The 20,404-nt window shown below is 44.4% G+C and overlaps 1 protein-coding gene across 4 annotated transcripts in view; it reads right to left on the reverse strand.

The window, feature by feature from the left end:
* Positions 1 to 20,404, reverse strand: part of dpy (fibrillin-like protein dumpy) — a 297,715-nt gene that overhangs the window by 30,467 nt on the left and 246,844 nt on the right. For 3 of the 4 annotated variants that reach the window (XM_089634031.1, XM_089634030.1, XM_089634029.1), the window contains 27 exons: positions 16,132 to 16,446; positions 15,708 to 16,043; positions 14,885 to 15,592; positions 14,141 to 14,785; positions 13,159 to 13,473; positions 12,735 to 13,070; positions 11,912 to 12,619; positions 11,168 to 11,812; positions 10,186 to 10,500; positions 9,762 to 10,097; positions 8,939 to 9,646; positions 8,195 to 8,839; positions 7,214 to 7,528; positions 6,795 to 7,130; positions 6,374 to 6,679; positions 5,972 to 6,277; positions 5,231 to 5,875; positions 3,914 to 4,228; positions 3,492 to 3,827; positions 3,066 to 3,371; positions 2,665 to 2,970; positions 2,255 to 2,572; positions 1,818 to 2,144; positions 1,412 to 1,720; positions 892 to 1,230; positions 473 to 778; positions 60 to 365 (listed from right to left, as the gene is read on the reverse strand). In XM_089634031.1, the coding sequence (XP_089490157.1) occupies positions 60 to 365; positions 473 to 778; positions 892 to 1,230; positions 1,412 to 1,720; positions 1,818 to 2,144; positions 2,255 to 2,572; positions 2,665 to 2,970; positions 3,066 to 3,371; positions 3,492 to 3,827; positions 3,914 to 4,228; positions 5,231 to 5,875; positions 5,972 to 6,277; positions 6,374 to 6,679; positions 6,795 to 7,130; positions 7,214 to 7,528; positions 8,195 to 8,839; positions 8,939 to 9,646; positions 9,762 to 10,097; positions 10,186 to 10,500; positions 11,168 to 11,812; positions 11,912 to 12,619; positions 12,735 to 13,070; positions 13,159 to 13,473; positions 14,141 to 14,785; positions 14,885 to 15,592; positions 15,708 to 16,043; positions 16,132 to 16,446 (11,088 nt within the window). Of the gene's footprint in view, positions 1 to 59; positions 366 to 472; positions 779 to 891; positions 1,231 to 1,411; positions 1,721 to 1,817; positions 2,145 to 2,254; positions 2,573 to 2,664; positions 2,971 to 3,065; positions 3,372 to 3,491; positions 3,828 to 3,913; positions 4,229 to 5,230; positions 5,876 to 5,971; positions 6,278 to 6,373; positions 6,680 to 6,794; positions 7,131 to 7,213; positions 7,529 to 8,194; positions 8,840 to 8,938; positions 9,647 to 9,761; positions 10,098 to 10,185; positions 10,501 to 11,167; positions 11,813 to 11,911; positions 12,620 to 12,734; positions 13,071 to 13,158; positions 13,474 to 14,140; positions 14,786 to 14,884; positions 15,593 to 15,707; positions 16,044 to 16,131; positions 16,447 to 17,113; positions 17,759 to 17,857; positions 18,164 to 18,259; positions 18,566 to 18,680; positions 19,017 to 19,104; positions 19,420 to 20,404 lie in introns of all 4 variants that reach the window. The other variant, XM_089634032.1, reaches the window with a different exon arrangement.

The following is a 20,404-nucleotide window of genomic DNA, read 5'->3' on the forward strand; positions in this document are numbered from 1 at the left end:
ATGAGGAAACGTTTAATACAATACTTTAATAACTTTAAAAAGTATGAGCAATATCTTACGTATAGGCTGACATCTGACGAATGGATCGCCCTGGTATCTGGGTGGACAGGTGCATATGGGATTATGGTTTATTACTTCGCACCTAGCACCGATACCACAAGTTCCTGGACAGGGATCCCTACATTTTTGATTGCTACATGCTTCGTTCTGGGGGCATTCTGCACTAACCACACATTCGGGTCGACAAGTTGGAGGGCTACCAATGAATCCAGGTACGCAAGAGCATACAGCTTGTCCATTTATCTCCCTGCATTGACTGTTTGGTCCACAAGGCGAGGGGTTGCAAGGATTCGTTTCAATAGGGGCTAAATAAAATTAAAAATAAGATTTTTAGTAATGATCTAAGGATACAAAAATTTCTAAAGTGTCAAAACCATGTCAATATTTTTTTAAAGAATGATAATAGACATACCCTGTACTGGTCTGCAATCGACAAATGCATTTCCTGAAAAACCAGCTGGACAGCTGCACATCGGAATGTGGTTGATAACATCACAATGCGCATTTTGACCGCACGTGCCTGGACAGGGATCTGCACACTTGTTGCGCATGCAAGCTTTGTCTCTAGGACAATCCGCGCTGACAACGCATTCTGGCCTGCAGCCGAAGTATGGATCTCCCTGGTATTCAGGTAAACATGTGCAAGAGCCGTCTCTGCACTGAGCGTTGGAACCGCAAGGGGATGGATTGCAAGGGTCGGTTTCTATGGGTTCAGCAGCTAAAATAATAGAAGAACATTCTTACATCTAGGGCCTGTCAATAATATAATAATTATTGTAACAAAATAAATCATGAATAAGAAGCCTTTCTAATGTCATATATAATGCTTACGTGGGGGTGGTTTCGGATAACAGTTGGTGAACGGATCTCCCGTATATCCATCAGGGCAAGTGCACACAGGAGTGTGGTTTATCACGGCGCATTGGGCACTCTGTCCGCACGAGCCTGGACATGGGTCTCGGCACTTTTCATTCATGCAAGCTTTGTTGCTAGAGCATTCGGAATTGATTGTGCATTCAGGACGGCAATTCGGAGGGCTTCCAATGTAGGTTGGTAGGCATGAACAAGAAGGTGCTCCACCAATATCACGACACTGTGAGTTGAGGCCGCAAGGTGATGGTAAACAAGGGTTACGGTATTCGTCAACCACAGGCTCAGCTGCTGGAGGTACTATGGGAGGGATGAACAATAAGTTTCAAAATGGCAAAATTCAATGAATGAAAATATTTCAACATACCATAAATATGTGTAATAATTCGACTTCGAGAAGCCACAGTATTTAATTTCTGTGATTTGAAAGGTATGCCAAGTTCGTTGGAAAGTAAAAAGTGTAAAATGATGTTTCCCTTACTCGGGTAGCACGTTGTGAAGGGATTTCCAGTGAATCCATTGCGACAAGAGCAAATAGGACTGTGATTGATGACTTGACATGCAGCATTGGCTGCACATGAGCCAGGGCAGGGGTCAACACATTTCCTATTAATGCAAGCCAGGCTTAAGGAACACTCGGAGCTGATGGTGCATTCGGGTCGACACATGGGAGGCGAGCCAATGTATGTGGGCAAACACGAGCAGACAGCCTGGCCGTTGATTTGCCTGCACTGGCTATTGGGGCCGCAGGGGGATGGGGCACATGGGTCATACGGTTCATGTTCTACTCCTGCAATTCCAGAAATGGAGTTAACTTTACGTTATCAATGATTCAACAATATGAAATGACCATAGTTTATACATCAAAATAAAGATGTAAGTCTTACGTGGAGGTGGTTGTAGAGAACAGTATCTGAAGGGGTCTCCGGAATATCCTGAAGGACAAACACAAGATGGCAGATGATTGACAACTTGGCAGATAGCGTTTACTGCACATGTTCCCGGGCAAGGGTCAACGCATTTATTACGGACACAAGCCTTGTTCGATGGGCAATCAGAATTCAGAATACATTCTGGTCTGCAGCCTTCGTATGGATTTCCAGTGTAGTCCAGAAGGCAAATACAAGAACCTGCTCCATTCCTCTCCCTGCATTCTGCATTAGCACCACACGGAGACGGGATACAAGGAGTAGGTTGCTCTTGCAAGACGGGTTCTTGGGAAGAATAACAAATAATATTATGATCATGACGTTGATTAACTTAATGAAAATATATCGTACAAGATAATTATGTATAAATATATTGCGCAGGATTAATAGCCTACCTTGAATTGGATCACATCTTGTGAATGGATCTCCAGTTAAAAATGTGGGACAGATGCAATTTGGTGAATGACTCACAACTCGGCATTCCGAATTAAATCCACATGTTCCTGGACATGGGTCTTTGCACTTTTGGTTAATGCATGCGAGATTACTGGCACATTCACTGTTACTGGCGCATTCTGGTCTACAGTTGGGCGGTGATCCAATAAATTCAGGAAGGCATGAACAAGATGGTGAGTCACCAATCTCCCTGCATTGTGAGTTGGGGCCGCATGGAGTTGGTTGGCAAGGGTTCACCAACACTGGGGGTGTTTCCGCTGCGAAATATGAATAAATTCACCATTGTAGATATAGGACAAGTGAAAAATATGTATTTTGATAATTTTCAGAAGGATGAGCAATATCTTACGTATAGGCTGACATCTGACGAACGGATCGCCCTCGAATCTGGGTGGACAGGTGCATATGGGATTGTGATTTATTACTTCGCATCTAGCACTGATACCACAAGTTCCTGGACAGGGATCCCTACATTTTTGATTGCTACATGCTTCGTTCTGGGGGCACTCTGAGCTGACCACACACTCGGGTCGGCAAGACGGTGGGCTACCAATGAATCCAGGCACGCAAGAGCATACGCCTTGTCCATTAATCTCCCTGCATTGACTGTTTGGTCCGCAGGGGGATGGATTGCAGGGGTTCGTTACGACGGGAGCTGAATCATAAGGAGTAAAACAAGAGGGAACGTTATAATCGAATGAACGAAATTTAAATATTCATTTCTTAAAGCGATTCGATACGACAACATACCTTGGACAGGTCTGCATTCGACAAATGCATTTCCTGCAAATCCAGCCGGACAACTACACATCGGAATGTGATTGATCACATCGCAACGCGCATTCTGACCGCATGTGCCTGGACAGGGATCTGCGCACTTGTTGCGCATGCAAGCTTTGTCTCTAGGGCAATCCGCGCTGACAACGCATTCTGGCCTGCAGCCGAAGTATGGATCTCCCTGATATTCAGGTAAACACGTGCAAGTGCCATCTCTGCACTGAGCGTTGGAACCGCAAGGGGATGGATTGCAAGGGTCGGTTTCTATGGGTTCAGCAGCTAAAAGAACAGGGGGATATTCTTACGTATCGAACAAAGAGGGGGCCTATCAATAATATAATAATTACTGTAACAAATATCTCATGAATATCATGTTTTCAAATGATATGATACACTTACGTGGCGGCGGTTTAGGATAACAGCTAGTGAATGGATCTCCTGTATATCCATCAGGGCAAGTGCAAACAGGAGTGTGGTTAATTACGGCGCATTGGGCACCCTGGCCGCATGAGCCTGGACATGGATCTCGGCACTTCTCATTCATGCAAGCTTTGTCGCTGGCGCACTCTGGATTGATTGTACATTCAGGACGGCAATTTGGGGGACTTCCTAGATATGTGGGCAAGCATGAACATGAAGGAGCTCCACCTACGTTTCTGCACTGAGAATTCAGACCACAAGGTGATGGGAAACATGGGTCTCTGTAGGGTTCTTGAACGGGCTGGGGAGTAGGAGCTGAAAATATGGGAACGTGATTAATTCACCTCATTTTATAAATCCGTATTGATAAATTACTGGATTAAAAATATCATCAGACTTACGAAGTGTTGGATAGCATCTCGAGAATGGATCTCCGGTGTATCCCTGGTTGCAAGAACATATTGGACTGTGATTGTTGACATGACAGCGGGAGTTCTGACCACATGGTCCGGGACAGGGGTTCGTACACTTTTGATTAAAGCAAGCCTTGTCTTGGGGACATTCCGAACTGACAACGCATTCGGGCCTGCAGGCGGGTGGTGCGCCGACATAGGTCAGTAAACAAGAGCACACGGCCTGATTGTTTATTTCCCGGCATTGACTATTGGGGCCACACGGCGAAGGGTTGCATGGATTAAAAGGTTCCATTTTGACAGCTGTGATTCAAACACACATAAATTAAAATCAATCAATAATTATGAAGTCAAGCTGCATTATATGAAACTATCTTATAGTAAAACCAGTCCCCTATTTTTAACACTCGTAGAACCTTTGCTGAGAAATATATTTGTCACACAATAAACGAGTAACAAAAGGAGTGTATTGGCATTGGAAATTCGTTAAGGGCTGGAATTTCAGATGCATTTCAAGCTCGATACGTTCGTCAAGATGCTCCCTACTAGGAACCCTGACAAGATAAGCCAACCGATAAAATTCCAAAATATAGTGATTTACCGGCCCTTAGCCTCGATGATTTTTATTACAACATCAAAGTTGAAAGATTTTAAAATTAATCTTTCACCAAAAGTTTTTCACAGTATAAAACCTAAATAACTTTAAATTTGAGAACTGACAAATTCAAATGAAAACAGCATGGTAAAAATCGGCACATAAAAACTAAAATTCACTAGGCAAAAAAAGGGTGTAGTAGTTTTGATCTCTGGAGTGCACTTCACAAAATTGGACAAAAGCAAAAAACAAAATATTGCACAAAATCAAAAAAAAATACATCTGTGAAGGCCTGTTGTTGTAGACAAAACTTGAAACAAAATATAAACAAAACCTAGCTACAGGCATTTTACGGCGCGGTGGGACTGATGTTTTCACCAGTATGAAAGTGATGTATATTATAGCTTTAAAGTAGTCGTTTATTGCTAAACAGCAGGTATAGGAGGTCAACTATCAGAATTAAATAAAAAAATATTTCAATAGAGTTAATCATTCTTCTCTGTATAGACAAAAACAATGACTAACCATTTCAATGCACAGATGAGGAATATTGTCAGCAAACGATCGTAACATGGAATTAACTCAAGCCTCGATACAAGCATGACAGGGAAAAATTAAGTAAATAATATTAAGATCTAATGTATAATATATTAAAATGGTGCATGCAGAATGCGCACATTAGTACAATAACAAGAGTGGGGCATTCTTACGTTCTTGGTAGACGTTGCAGAAACGGAACGGGTCTCCAGTGTATCCAGGTCTGCATGTGCAAGAAGGCAAATGGCTAACAACTTGGCAATCGGCATTCTGACCGCATGTGCCGGGGCACGGATCTTGGCATTTGTTTCTAACACAAGCTCTGTTCGAGGGGCAGTCGGAATTGAGCACACACTCAGGTCGACATCCCTCGTAAGGATTTCCAAAGTACTCGGCTACACAAGAACACGATCCTGCGCCGTTTTGCTCTCGGCATACTGCGTTAGATCCACACGGAGATGGAACACAAGGTGTTGGCCGTTCCTGTGGCAAGGGATCAGCTGGATGTGGGTAACATTGAGAGAATGGATCGCCGATGTATCCGATAATGCAGATGCACATCGGCGTGTGACTGACCACGCGACACTCTGCATTGGCGCCACACGAACCGGGACATGGGTCTTTGCACTTTTGATTAATGCATGCGAGATTACTGGTGCATTCGGTGTTACTGACGCATTCTGGCCTACAGTTTGGTGGTGATCCGATAAATTCGAGAAGGCACGAGCACGATGGGGAGTCGCCTACTTCTTTACATTGCGAATTGGGACCGCAGGGAGACGGTTGACAAGGGTTAACCAACACCGGTGGTGTTTCCGCTGCGGAAAATTAATTATTAAAACTTTAACCATTTAGAGCTTGTGGGCACGGTTAAAAAAATATTCAATAACTTTCAAGGGTGAGAAATATCTTACGTATGGGTTGACATCTGACGAAAGGATCGCCCTGGTGTCTGGGTGGACAGGTGCAGATGGGATTGTGGTTTATTACTTCACATCTAGCACCGATGCCACAAGTTCCTGGACAAGGATCCCTACATTTCTGATTGCTACATGCTTCGTTCTGGGGACATTCTGAGCTGACCACACACTCGGGTCGGCAAGACGGTGGGCTACCAATGAATCCAGGTACACAAGAGCACACGGCTTGTTCATTTATTTCCCTGCACTGACTGTTTGGTCCGCAGGGGGATGGATTGCAGGGGTTCGTTACGACGGGAGCTGAATAATAAGGAGTAAAACAAGAGGGAAACGTTATAATCGAATGAACGAAATTAAAATATTCATTTCTTAAAGCGATTCGATACGACAACATACCTTGGACAGGTCTGCATTCGACAAATGCATTTCCTGAAAGGCCAGCCGGACAGCTGCACATCGGAATGTGATTGATCACATCGCAACGCGCATTCTGACCGCACGTGCCTGGACAGGGATCTGCGCACTTGTTGCGCATGCAAGCTTTGTCTCTAGGGCAATCCGCGCTGACAACGCATTCTGGCCTGCAGCCGAAGTATGGATCTCCCTGATATTCAGGTAAACACGTGCAAGTGCCATCTCTGCACTGAGCGTTGGAACCGCAAGGGGATGGATTGCAAGGGTCGGTTTCTATGGGTTCAGCAGCTAAAATAATATGGGGACAATCTTACGTACCGAAAAAAGTAGGGGGCTATCAATTAAATAATAATTTTAACAAATATCTCATGAATAAGAAGCCTTTCTAACGACAGATGCTTACGTGGCGGTGGTTTGGGATAACAGTTGGTGAATGGATCTCCCGTATATCCGTCTGGGCAAGTGCACACAGGAGTGTGATTTATCACGGCGCATTGGGCACCCTGGCCGCATGAGCCCGGGCATGGGTCTCGACACTTTTGATTCATGCACGCTCTATTGCTGGAACACTCGGGATTGATTGTGCATTCGGCACGACAGTTCGGGGGACTTCCTAGATAGGTGGGCAAGCACGAGCACGAAGGCGCTCCGCCGATATCTCTACATTGAGAGTTCAAACCACAAGGTGAAGGAACACATGGGTCTCTGTAAGGTTCTTGTTGGGGCTGGTTTGGTGGAGCTAAAAATTAAATCGAGTTTAGTACAAATGATTGTGTAAAATAATGTCCTTTTAGATTCCAAAAAAAAAGGATTAAGACTCACGAGGAATCGGATAGCATCTCGAGAATGGATCTCCCGTGTATCCCTGGTTGCAAGAACATATCGGGCTGTGGTTGTTGACTTGACAGCGTGAGTTCTGTCCGCATGGTCCAGGACAGGGGTTCGTACACTTTTGGTTAAAGCAAGCTTTGTCTTGGGGACATTCCGAACTGACAACGCATTCAGGCCTGCAGGCGGGCGGTGCACCAACATAGGTCGGTAAACACGAACACACGCCCTGACCGTTTATTTCTCTGCACTGACTGTTGGGCCCGCAAGGCGAGGGGTTGCATGGATTTATCGGTTCCGCTACGACAGCTGAGAGACAAAAATATAAATTGTTTTATTGTAATTATAAAATCATCCAGCCTGAATGAAGTTAATAAAACTAAATTCGTATTTACATATAATTAAAACCTTATCCCTCTGGCATATTCTTTAAGAATTTGTGTGAATTTCCTCATTCCAATAAAATCCAAAATAAAAATAGCTTTTCTGAAGTTATCCAAAAACTAAAATTTTTTTTGGAAAAGTGATGATATCACAATACCTAATTTAACTATTAGAAACACGAATGGTTTATTGAAATAGAAAAATTTTAAATGCAAGAAGTTTTAAAAACGGCCCACCTTAACATTTTTTCATCTAAAAACTCAACTACAATTACTGATAATGAACAAAAAATTCAAACAGATTTTATTAGACCACGGTATTTTTAACATTATGGAGTCCTCAATTTTTAAGTTTTCATACAAAGATAACAATTCGAAATAAGTTAGCTCGAATCGACTAATAACTGTGGTTAGTATTGTAGACTGCCCATTGGCGCGCGGAAAAACACTAACCCTGATACACGCCTAGTTGGAAAATTTATTCATGGCGAAAATAATAGTGATGATCTAGTGTTTGCAAACAATAAATCCGTTAGAACCTTGGACGCGGAAAGCGCATTCTTACGATAAAATATAAGTTGGAGAATCTTACGTTCTTGATACACATTGCAGAAACGGAACGGGTCTCCGGTGTATCCGGGTCGGCACGTGCAAGACGGTAGATGATTTATAACTTGGCAGTCGGCATTCTGACCGCAAGTTCCGGGACATGGATCTTGGCATTTGTTTCTAAGACAAGCTCTGTTCGAGGGACAATCGGAATTGAGCACGCACTCGGGCCTACATCCTTCGTAAGGATTTCCAAAGTACTCGGCTACACAAGAACACGATCCTGCGCCGTTTTGCTCTCGGCATACTGCGTTAGATCCGCACGGAGATGGAACACAAGGTGTTGGCCGTTCCTGTGGCACGGGATCAGCTGGTTGTGGGAAACATTGAGAGAATGGATCGCCGATGTATCCGATAATGCAGATGCACATCGGCGTGTGACTGACCACGCGACACTCTGCATTGGCGCCACACGAACCGGGACATGGGTCTTTGCACTTTTGATTAATGCATGCGAGATTACTGGCGCATTCGCTGTTACTGGCGCATTCTGGCCTACAGTTTGGCGGTGATCCGATAAATTCGGGAAGGCACGAGCAAGACGGGGAGTCGCCGATTTCTCTGCATTGCGAGTTGGGACCGCAAGGTGACGGTTGGCAAGGGTTAACCAACACTGGGGGTGTTTCCGCTGCGGAAAATTAATAAAGTCACCGTTATAGACGAGAGCTTGAGGGAATGATTCACGAAAGTATTTCAATAATTTTGAAATGTGTAAATAGTATCTTACGTATGGGCTGACATCTGACGAATGGATCGCCCTGGTATCTGGGTGGACAGGTGCATATGGGATTGTGGTTTATTACTTCGCACCTAGCACCGATACCACAAGTTCCTGGGCAAGGATCCCTACATTTTTGATTGCTACATGCTTCGTTCTGGGGGCACTCTGAGCTGACCACACACTCGGGTCGGCAAGACGGTGGGCTACCAATGAATCCAGGCACGCAAGAGCATACGCCTTGTCCATTAATCTCCCTGCATTGACTATTTGGTCCGCAGGGGGATGGATTGCAGGGGTTCGTTACGACGGGAGCTGAATCATAAGGAGTAAAACAAGAGGGAAACGTTATAATCGAATGAACGAAATTAAAATATTCATTTCTTAAAGCGATTCGATACGACAACATACCTTGGACAGGTCTGCATTCGACAAATGCATTTCCTGAAAGGCCAGCCGGACAGCTGCACATCGGAATGTGATTGATCACATCGCAACGCGCATTCTGACCGCACGTGCCTGGACAGGGATCTGCGCACTTGTTGCGCATGCAAGCTTTGTCTCTAGGGCAATCCGCGCTGACAACGCATTCGGGCCTGCAGCCGAAGTATGGATCTCCCTGATATTCAGGTAAACACGTGCAGGTGCCATCTCTGCACTGAGCGTTGGAACCGCAAGGGGATGGATTGCAAGGGTCGGTTTCTATGGGTTCAGCAGCTAAAATAATATGGGGACAATCTTACGTACCGAAAAAAGTAGGGGGCTATCAATTAAATAATAATTTAAACAAATATCTCATGAATAAGAAGCCTTTCTAACGACAGATGCTTACGTGGAGGTGGTTTGGGATAACAGTTGGTGAATGGATCTCCCGTATATCCGTCTGGGCAAGTGCACACAGGAGTGTGATTTATCACGGCGCATTGGGCACCCTGGCCGCATGAGCCCGGGCATGGGTCTCGACACTTTTGATTCATGCACGCTCTATTGCTGGAACACTCAGGATTGATTGTGCACTCGGCACGACAGTTCGGGGGACTTCCTAGATAGGTGGGCAAGCACGAGCACGAAGGCGCTCCGCCGATATCTCTACATTGAGAGTTCAAACCGCAAGGTGTTGGAACGCATGGGTCTCTGTAGGGTTCTTGTTGCGGTGGAGGTATAGGAGCTGAAAATATGACTTCGAGATTAGTAACTTTTCGCGTTTCGACCGACTTCTGTAAGTGGAACGAAAAATAGAACGTATTCAAACTCACGAGGAATCGGATAGCATCTCGAGAACGGATCTCCCGTGTATCCCTGGTTGCAAGAACATATCGGGCTGTGGTTGTTGACTTGACAGCGTGAGTTCTGTCCGCATGGTCCAGGACAGGGGTTCGTACACTTTTGGTTAAAGCAAGCTTTGTCTTGGGGACATTCCGAACTGACAACGCATTCAGGCCTGCAGGCGGGCGGTGCACCGACATAGGTCGGTAAACACGAACACACGCCCTGACCGTTTATTTCTCTGCACTGACTGTTGGGCCCGCAAGGCGAGGGGTTGCATGGATTTATCGGTTCCGCTACGACAGCTGAGAGACAAAAATATAAATTGTTTTATTGTAATTATAAAATCATCCAGCCTGAATGAAGTTAATAAAACTAAATTCGTATTTACATATAATTAAAACCTTATCCCTCTGGCATATTCTTTAAGAATTTGTGTGAATTTCCTCATTCCAATAAAATCCAAAATAAAAATAGCTTTTCTGAAGTTATCCAAAAACTAAAATTTTTTTTGGAAAAGTGATGATATCACAATACCTAATTTAACTATTAGAAACACGAATGGTTTATTGAAATAGAAACATTTTAAATGCAAGAAGTTTTAAAAACGGCCCACCTTAACATTTTTTCATCTAAAAACTCAACTACAATTACTGATAATGAACAAAAAATTCAAACAGATTTTATTAGACAACGGTATTTTTAACATTATGGAGTCCTCAATTTTTAAGTTTTCATACAAAGATAACAATTCGAAATAAGTTAGCTCGAATCGACTAATAACTGTGGTTAGTATTGTAGACTGCCCATTGGCGCGCGGAAAAAACACTAACCCCGATACACGCCTAGTTGGAAAATTTATTCATGGCGAAAATAATAGTGATGATCTAGTGTTTGCAAACAATAAATCCGTTAGAACCTTGGACGCGGAAAGCGCATTCTTACGATAAAATATAAGTTGGAGAATCTTACGTTCTTGATACACATTGCAGAAACGGAACGGGTCTCCGGTGTATCCGGGTCGGCACGTGCAAGACGGTAGATGATTTATAACTTGGCAGTCGGCATTCTGACCGCAAGTTCCGGGACATGGATCTTGGCATTTGTTTCTAAGACAAGCTCTGTTCGAGGGACAATCGGAATTGAGCACGCACTCGGGCCTACATCCTTCGTAAGGATTTCCAAAGTACTCGGCTACACAAGAACACGATCCTGCGCCGTTTTGCTCTCGGCATACTGCGTTAGATCCGCACGGAGATGGAACACAAGGTGTTGGCCGTTCCTGTGGCACGGGATCAGCTGGTTGTGGGAAACATTGAGAGAATGGATCGCCGATGTATCCGATAATGCAGATGCACATCGGCGTGTGACTGACCACGCGACACTCTGCATTGGCGCCACACGAACCGGGACATGGGTCTTTGCACTTTTGATTAATGCATGCGAGATTACTGGCGCATTCGCTGTTACTGGCGCATTCTGGCCTACAGTTTGGCGGTGATCCGATAAATTCGGGAAGGCACGAGCAAGACGGGGAGTCGCCGATTTCTCTGCATTGCGAGTTGGGACCGCAAGGTGACGGTTGGCAAGGGTTAACCAACACTGGGGGTGTTTCCGCTGCGGAAAATTAATAAAGTCACCGTTATAGACGAGAGCTTGAGGGAATGATTCACGAAAGTATTTCAATAATTTTGAAATGTGTAAATAGTATCTTACGTATGGGCTGACATCTGACGAATGGATCGCCCTGGTATCTGGGTGGACAGGTGCATATGGGATTGTGGTTTATTACTTCGCACCTAGCACCGATACCACAAGTTCCTGGGCAAGGATCCCTACATTTTTGATTGCTACATGCTTCGTTCTGGGGGCACTCTGAGCTGACCACACACTCGGGTCGGCAAGACGGTGGGCTACCAATGAATCCAGGCACGCAAGAGCATACGCCTTGTCCATTAATCTCCCTGCATTGACTATTTGGTCCGCAGGGGGATGGATTGCAGGGGTTCGTTACGACGGGAGCTGAATCATAAGGAGTAAAACAAGAGGGAAACGTTATAATCGAATGAACGAAATTAAAATATTCATTTCTTAAAGCGATTCGATACGACAACATACCTTGGACAGGTCTGCATTCGACAAATGCATTTCCTGAAAGGCCAGCCGGACAGCTGCACATCGGAATGTGATTGATCACATCGCAACGCGCATTCTGACCGCACGTGCCTGGACAGGGATCTGCGCACTTGTTGCGCATGCAAGCTTTGTCTCTAGGGCAATCCGCGCTGACAACGCATTCTGGCCTGCAGCCGAAGTATGGATCTCCCTGATATTCAGGTAAACACGTGCAAGTGCCATCTCTGCACTGAGCGTTGGAACCGCAAGGGGATGGATTGCAAGGGTCGGTTTCTATGGGTTCAGCAGCTAAAATAATATGGGGACAATCTTACGTACCGAAAAAAGTAGGGGGCTATCAATTAAATAATAATTTTAACAAATATCTCAAAAATAAGAAGACTTTCTAACGACAGATGCTTACGTGGAGGTGGTTTGGGATAACAGTTGGTGAATGGATCTCCCGTATATCCGTCTGGGCAAGTGCACACAGGAGTGTGATTTATCACGGCGCATTGGGCACCCTGGCCGCATGAGCCCGGGCATGGGTCTCGACACTTTTGATTCATGCACGCTCTATTGCTGGAACACTCGGGATTGATTGTGCATTCGGCACGACAGTTCGGGGGACTTCCTAGATAGGTGGGCAAGCACGAGCACGAAGGCGCTCCGCCGATATCTCTACATTGAGAGTTCAAACCGCAAGGTGTTGGAACGCATGGGTCTCTGTAGGGTTCTTGTTGCGGTGGAGGTATAGGAGCTGAAAATATGACTTCGAGATTAGTAACTTTTCGCGTTTCGACCGACTTCTGTAAGTGGAACGAAAAATAGAACGTATTCAAACTCACGAGGAATCGGATAGCATCTCGAGAACGGATCTCCCGTGTATCCCTGGTTGCAAGAACATATCGGGCTGTGGTTGTTGACTTGACAGCGTGAGTTCTGTCCGCATGGTCCAGGACAGGGGTTCGTACACTTTTGGTTAAAGCAAGCTTTGTCTTGGGGACATTCCGAACTGACAACGCATTCAGGCCTGCAGGCGGGCGGTGCACCGACATAGGTCGGTAAACACGAACACACGCCCTGACCGTTTATTTCTCTGCACTGACTGTTGGGCCCGCAAGGCGAGGGGTTGCATGGATTTATCGGTTCCGCTACGACAGCTGAGAGACAAAAATATAAATTGTTTTATTGTAATTATAAAATCATCCAGCCTGAATGAAGTTAATAAAACTAAATTCGTATTTACATATAATTAAAACCTTATCCCTCTGGCATATTCTTTAAGAATTTGTGTGAATTTCCTCATTCCAATAAAATCCAAAATAAAAATAGCTTTTCTGAAGTTATCCAAAAACTAAAATTTTTTTTGGAAAAGTGATGATATCACAATACCTAATTTAACTATTAGAAACACGAATGGTTTATTGAAATAGAAAAATTTTAAATGCAAGAAGTTTTAAAAACGGCCCACCTTAACATTTTTTCATCTAAAAACTCAACTACAATTACTGATAATGAACAAAAAATTCAAACAGATTTTATTAGACCACGGTATTTTTAACATTATGGAGTCCTCAATTTTTAAGTTTTCATACAAAGATAACAATTCGAAATAAGTTAGCTCGAATCGACTAATAACTGTGGTTAGTATTGTAGACTGCCCATTGGCGCGCGGAAAAAACACTAACCCCGATACACGCCTAGTTGGAAAATTTATTCATGGCGAAAATAATAGTGATGATCTAGTGTTTGCAAACAATAAATCCGTTAGAACCTTGGACGCGGAAAGCGCATTCTTACGATAAAATATAAGTTGGAGAATCTTACGTTCTTGATACACATTGCAGAAACGGAACGGGTCTCCGGTGTATCCGGGTCGGCACGTGCAAGACGGTAGATGATTTATAACTTGGCAGTCGGCATTCTGACCGCAAGTTCCGGGACATGGATCTTGGCATTTGTTTCTAAGGCAAGCTCTGTTCGAGGGACAATCGGAATTGAGCACGCACTCGGGCCTACATCCTTCGTAAGGATTTCCAAAGTACTCGGCTACACAAGAACACGATCCTGCGCCGTTTTGCTCTCGGCATACTGCGTTAGATCCGCACGGAGATGGAACACAAGGTGTTGGCCGTTCCTGTGGCACGGGATCAGCTGGTTGTGGGAAACATTGAGAGAATGGATCGCCGATGTATCCGATAATGCAGATGCACATCGGCGTGTGACTGACCACGCGACACTCTGCATTGGCGCCACACGAACCGGGACATGGGTCTTTGCACTTTTGATTAATGCATGCGAGATTACTGGCGCATTCGCTGTTACTGGCGCATTCTGGCCTACAGTTTGGCGGTGATCCGATAAATTCGGGAAGGCACGAGCAAGACGGGGAGTCGCCGATTTCTCTGCATTGCGAGTTGGGACCGCAAGGTGACGGTTGGCAAGGGTTAACCAACACTGGGGGTGTTTCCGCTGCGGAAAATTAATAAAGTCACCGTTATAGACGAGAGCTTGAGGGAATGATTCACGAAAGTATTTCAATAATTTTGAAATGTGTAAATAGTATCTTACGTATGGGCTGACATCTGACGAATGGATCGCCCTGGTATCTGGGTGGACAGGTGCATATGGGATTGTGGTTTATTACTTCGCACCTAGCACCGATACCACAAGTTCCTGGGCAAGGATCCCTACATTTTTGATTGCTACATGCTTCGTTCTGGGGGCACTCTGAGCTGACCACACACTCGGGTCGGCAAGACGGTGGGCTACCAATGAATCCAGGCACGCAAGAGCATACGCCTTGTCCATTAATCTCCCTGCATTGACTATTTGGTCCGCAGGGGGATGGATTGCAGGGGTTCGTTACGACGGGAGCTGAATCATAAGGAGTAAAACAAGAGGGAAACGTTATAATCGAATGAACGAAATTAAAATATTCATTTCTTAAAGCGATTCGATACGACAACATACCTTGGACAGGTCTGCATTCGACAAATGCATTTCCTGAAAGGCCAGCCGGACAGCTGCACATCGGAATGTGATTGATCACATCGCAACGCGCATTCTGACCGCACGTGCCTGGACAGGGATCTGCGCACTTGTTGCGCATGCAAGCTTTGTCTCTAGGGCAATCCGCGCTGACAACGCATTCGGGCCTGCAGCCGAAGTATGGATCTCCCTGATATTCAGGTAAACACGTGCAGGTGCCATCTCTGCACTGAGCGTTGGAACCGCAAGGGGATGGATTGCAAGGGTCGGTTTCTATGGGTTCAGCAGCTAAAATAATATGGGGACAATCTTACGTACCGAAAAAAGTAGGGGGCTATCAATTAAATAATAATTTTAACAAATATCTCATGAATAAGAAGCCTTTCTAACGACAGATGCTTACGTGGAGGTGGTTTGGGATAACAGTTGGTGAATGGATCTCCCGTATATCCGTCTGGGCAAGTGCACACAGGAGTGTGATTTATCACGGCGCATTGGGCACCCTGGCCGCATGAGCCCGGGCATGGGTCTCGACACTTTTGATTCATGCACGCTCTATTGCTGGAACACTCGGGATTGATTGTGCATTCGGCACGACAGTTCGGGGGACTTCCTAGATAGGTGGGCAAGCACGAGCACGAAGGCGCTCCGCCGATATCTCTACATTGAGAGTTCAAACCGCAAGGTGTTGGAACGCATGGGTCTCTGTAGGGTTCTTGTTGCGGTGGAGGTATAGGAGCTGAAAATATGACTTCGAGATTAGTAACTTTTCGCGTTTCGACCGACTTCTGTAAGTGGAACGAAAAATAGAACGTATTCAAACTCACGAGGAATCGGATAGCATCTCGAGAACGGATCTCCCGTGTATCCCTGGTTGCAAGAACATATCGGGCTGTGGTTGTTGACTTGACAGCGTGAGTTCTGTCCGCATGGTCCAGGACAGGGGTTCGTACACTTTTGGTTAAAGCAAGCTTTGTCTTGGGGACATTCCGAACTGACAACGCATTCAGGCCTGCAGGCGGGCGGTGCACCGACATAGGTCGGTAAACACGAACACACGCCCTGACCGTTTATTTCTCTGCACTGACTGTTGGGCCCGCAAGGCGAGGGGTTGCATGGATTTATCGGTTCCGCTACGACAGCTGAGAGACAAAAATATAAATTGTTTTATTGTAATTATAAAATCATCCAGCCTGAATGAAGTTAATAAAACTAAATTCGTATTTACATATAATTAAAACCTTATCCCTCTGGCATATTCTTTAAGAATTTGTGTGAATTTCCTCATTCCAATAAAATCCAAAATAAAAATAGCTTTTCTGAAGTTATCCAAAAACTAAAATTTTTTTTGGAAAAGTGATGATATCACAATACCTAATTTAACTATTAGAAACACGAATGGTTTATTGAAATAGAAACATTTTAAATGCAAGAAGTTTTAAAAACGGCCCACCTTAACATTTTTTCATCTAAAAACTCAACTACAATTACTGATAATGAACAAAAAATTCAAACAGATTTTATTAGACAACGGTATTTTTAACATTATGGAGTCCTCAATTTTTAAGTTTTCATACAAAGATAACAATTCGAAATAAGTTAGCTCGAATCGACTAATAACTGTGGTTAGTATTGTAGACTGCCCATTGGCGCGCGGAAAAAACACTAACCCCGATACACGCCTAGTTGGAAAATTTATTCATGGCGAAAATAATAGTGATGATCTAGTGTTTGCAAACAATAAATCCGTTAGAACCTTGGACGCGGAAAGCGCATTCTTACGATAAAATATAAGTTGGAGAATCTTACGTTCTTGATACACATTGCAGAAACGGAACGGGTCTCCGGTGTATCCGGGTCGGCACGTGCAAGACGGTAGATGATTTATAACTTGGCAGTCGGCATTCTGACCGCAAGTTCCGGGACATGGATCTTGGCATTTGTTTCTAAGACAAGCTCTGTTCGAGGGACAATCGGAATTGAGCACGCACTCGGGCCTACATCCTTCGTAAGGATTTCCAAAGTACTCGGCTACACAAGAACACGATCCTGCGCCGTTTTGCTCTCGGCATACTGCGTTAGATCCGCACGGAGATGGAACACAAGGTGTTGGCCGTTCCTGTGGCACGGGATCAGCTGGTTGTGGGAAACATTGAGAGAATGGATCGCCGATGTATCCGATAATGCAGATGCACATCGGCGTGTGACTGACCACGCGACACTCTGCATTGGCGCCACACGAACCGGGACATGGGTCTTTGCACTTTTGATTAATGCATGCGAGATTACTGGCGCATTCGCTGTTACTGGCGCATTCTGGCCTACAGTTTGGCGGTGATCCGATAAATTCGGGAAGGCACGAGCAAGACGGGGAGTCGCCGATTTCTCTGCATTGCGAGTTGGGACCGCAAGGTGACGGTTGGCAAGGGTTAACCAACACTGGGGGTGTTTCCGCTGCGGAAAATTAATAAAGTCACCGTTATAGACGAGAGCTTGAGGGAATGATTCACGAAAGTATTTCAATAATTTTGAAATGTGTAAATAGTATCTTACGTATGGGCTGACATCTGACGAATGGATCGCCCTGGTATCTGGGTGGACAGGTGCATATGGGATTGTGGTTTATTACTTCGCACCTAGCACCGATACCACAAGTTCCTGGGCAAGGATCCCTACATTTTTGATTGCTACATGCTTCGTTCTGGGGGCACTCTGAGCTGACCACACACTCGGGTCGGCAAGACGGTGGGCTACCAATGAATCCAGGCACGCAAGAGCATACGCCTTGTCCATTAATCTCCCTGCATTGACTATTTGGTCCGCAGGGGGATGGATTGCAGGGGTTCGTTACGACGGGAGCTGAATCATAAGGAGTAAAACAAGAGGGAAACGTTATAATCGAATGAACGAAATTAAAATATTCATTTCTTAAAGCGATTCGATACGACAACATACCTTGGACAGGTCTGCATTCGACAAATGCATTTCCTGAAAGGCCAGCCGGACAGCTGCACATCGGAATGTGATTGATCACATCGCAACGCGCATTCTGACCGCACGTGCCTGGACAGGGATCTGCGCACTTGTTGCGCATGCAAGCTTTGTCTCTAGGGCAATCCGCGCTGACAACGCATTCTGGCCTGCAGCCGAAGTATGGATCTCCCTGATATTCAGGTAAACACGTGCAAGTGCCATCTCTGCACTGAGCGTTGGAACCGCAAGGGGATGGATTGCAAGGGTCGGTTTCTATGGGTTCAGCAGCTAAAATAATATGGGGACAATCTTACGTACCGAAAAAAGTAGGGGGCTATCAATTAAATAATAATTTTAACAAATATCTCAAAAATAAGAAGACTTTCTAACGACAGATGCTTACGTGGAGGTGGTTTGGGATAACAGTTGGTGAATGGATCTCCCGTATATCCGTCTGGGCAAGTGCACACAGGAGTGTGATTTATCACGGCGCATTGGGCACCCTGGCCGCATGAGCCCGGGCATGGGTCTCGACACTTTTGATTCATGCACGCTCTATTGCTGGAACACTCGGGATTGATTGTGCATTCGGCACGACAGTTCGGGGGACTTCCTAGATAGGTGGGCAAGCACGAGCACGAAGGCGCTCCGCCGATATCTCTACATTGAGAGTTCAAACCGCAAGGTGTTGGAACGCATGGGTCTCTGTAGGGTTCTTGTTGCGGTGGAGGTATAGGAGCTGAAAATATGACTTCGAGATTAGTAACTTTTCGCGTTTCGACCGACTTCTGTAAGTGGAACGAAAAATAGAACGTATTCAAACTCACGAGGAATCGGATAGCATCTCGAGAACGGATCTCCCGTGTATCCCTGGTTGCAAGAACATATCGGGCTGTGATTGTTGACTTGACAGAGTGAGTTCTGTCCGCAAGGTCCAGGACAGGGGTTAGTACACTTTTGGTTAAAACAAGCTTTGTCTTGGGGACATTCCGAACTGACAACGCATTCAGGCCTGCAGGCGGGCGGTGCACCGACATAGGTCGGTAAACACGAACACACGCCCTGACCGTTTATTTCTCTGCACTGACTGTTGGGCCCACAAGGCGAGGGGTTGCATGGATTTATCGGTTCCGCTACGACGGCTGAGACACAAAAACATAAATCTTTTTATTATAATTATAAATTCATCCAGCCTGAATGAAGTTAATAAAACTAAATTCGTAATACATATAATTGAAACCTTAGCCCTCTGGTATATTCTATAAGAATTTGTGTGAATTTACTCATTGGAATAAAATCCAAAATAAAAAAAGCATTTCTGAAGGTATCCGAAAAGTAAAAACTATTTTGAAAAAGTGATAATATCACACTACCTATTTTAACTATTAGAAACACGAATGGTTTTTTGAAATATAAAAATTTTTAATGCAAGAAATTTTAAAAATGGCCCACCTTAGCATTTTTTCATCTAAAAACTACAATTACTGATAACGAACAAAAAGTACAAACACATTTTATTAGACCAATGTATTTTGAACACATTTTTTGCGGGAAACGAAAAAATTCGTCATACGCCTTTTGACAGTAAGACGCGGGAGACGAGTTTACACGTTTTGTTGCGCAAAGCGGTAAGGAGCGCGAAACTTGTAAAGTTTTGAAGCAAGTTTTGCAATGTGCACCTGCATAAAGGAAAGTGTTTCGAACGCTATCACACATTGAAGCAATATTAGGTTATAGTTTTTTTTATATGTATTTAAAATTTCTAAATAATCTTGTAATTTTGTATGAATAAATTTCGATATGTTATTTCGATTGTGAAATACTGTTTTTTCTATGATTCCCAAGAAGTAGAAAGTTTTTGTTCAAAAAAAAAATTACACATACATTGCTAAGTATATAAATAGAGACGTCTTTATAAAGTAAAACACTGAAGGTTTCATCGAAAAATATCAAATAGATCATAAGATATGAATATTTTGCGGAAAGTCTAATTTTGGCGCTAAAATTTAAAAAAAACCCGCGTATCGCACCCAATTTGGCGGCAAAATGCCCGACCATAAAGAGTTAACATTATGGTGTCCTCACATTTTACGTTTTCATACAAAAATAACTAAATAAAAAATTCAA

This window comes from Hesperophylax consimilis, chromosome 8, assembly GCF_061612785.1.
Source record: "Hesperophylax consimilis isolate HC1 chromosome 8, BYU_Hcon_1.0, whole genome shotgun sequence".
Taxonomy (NCBI): Eukaryota; Metazoa; Arthropoda; class Insecta; order Trichoptera; family Limnephilidae; genus Hesperophylax; species Hesperophylax consimilis.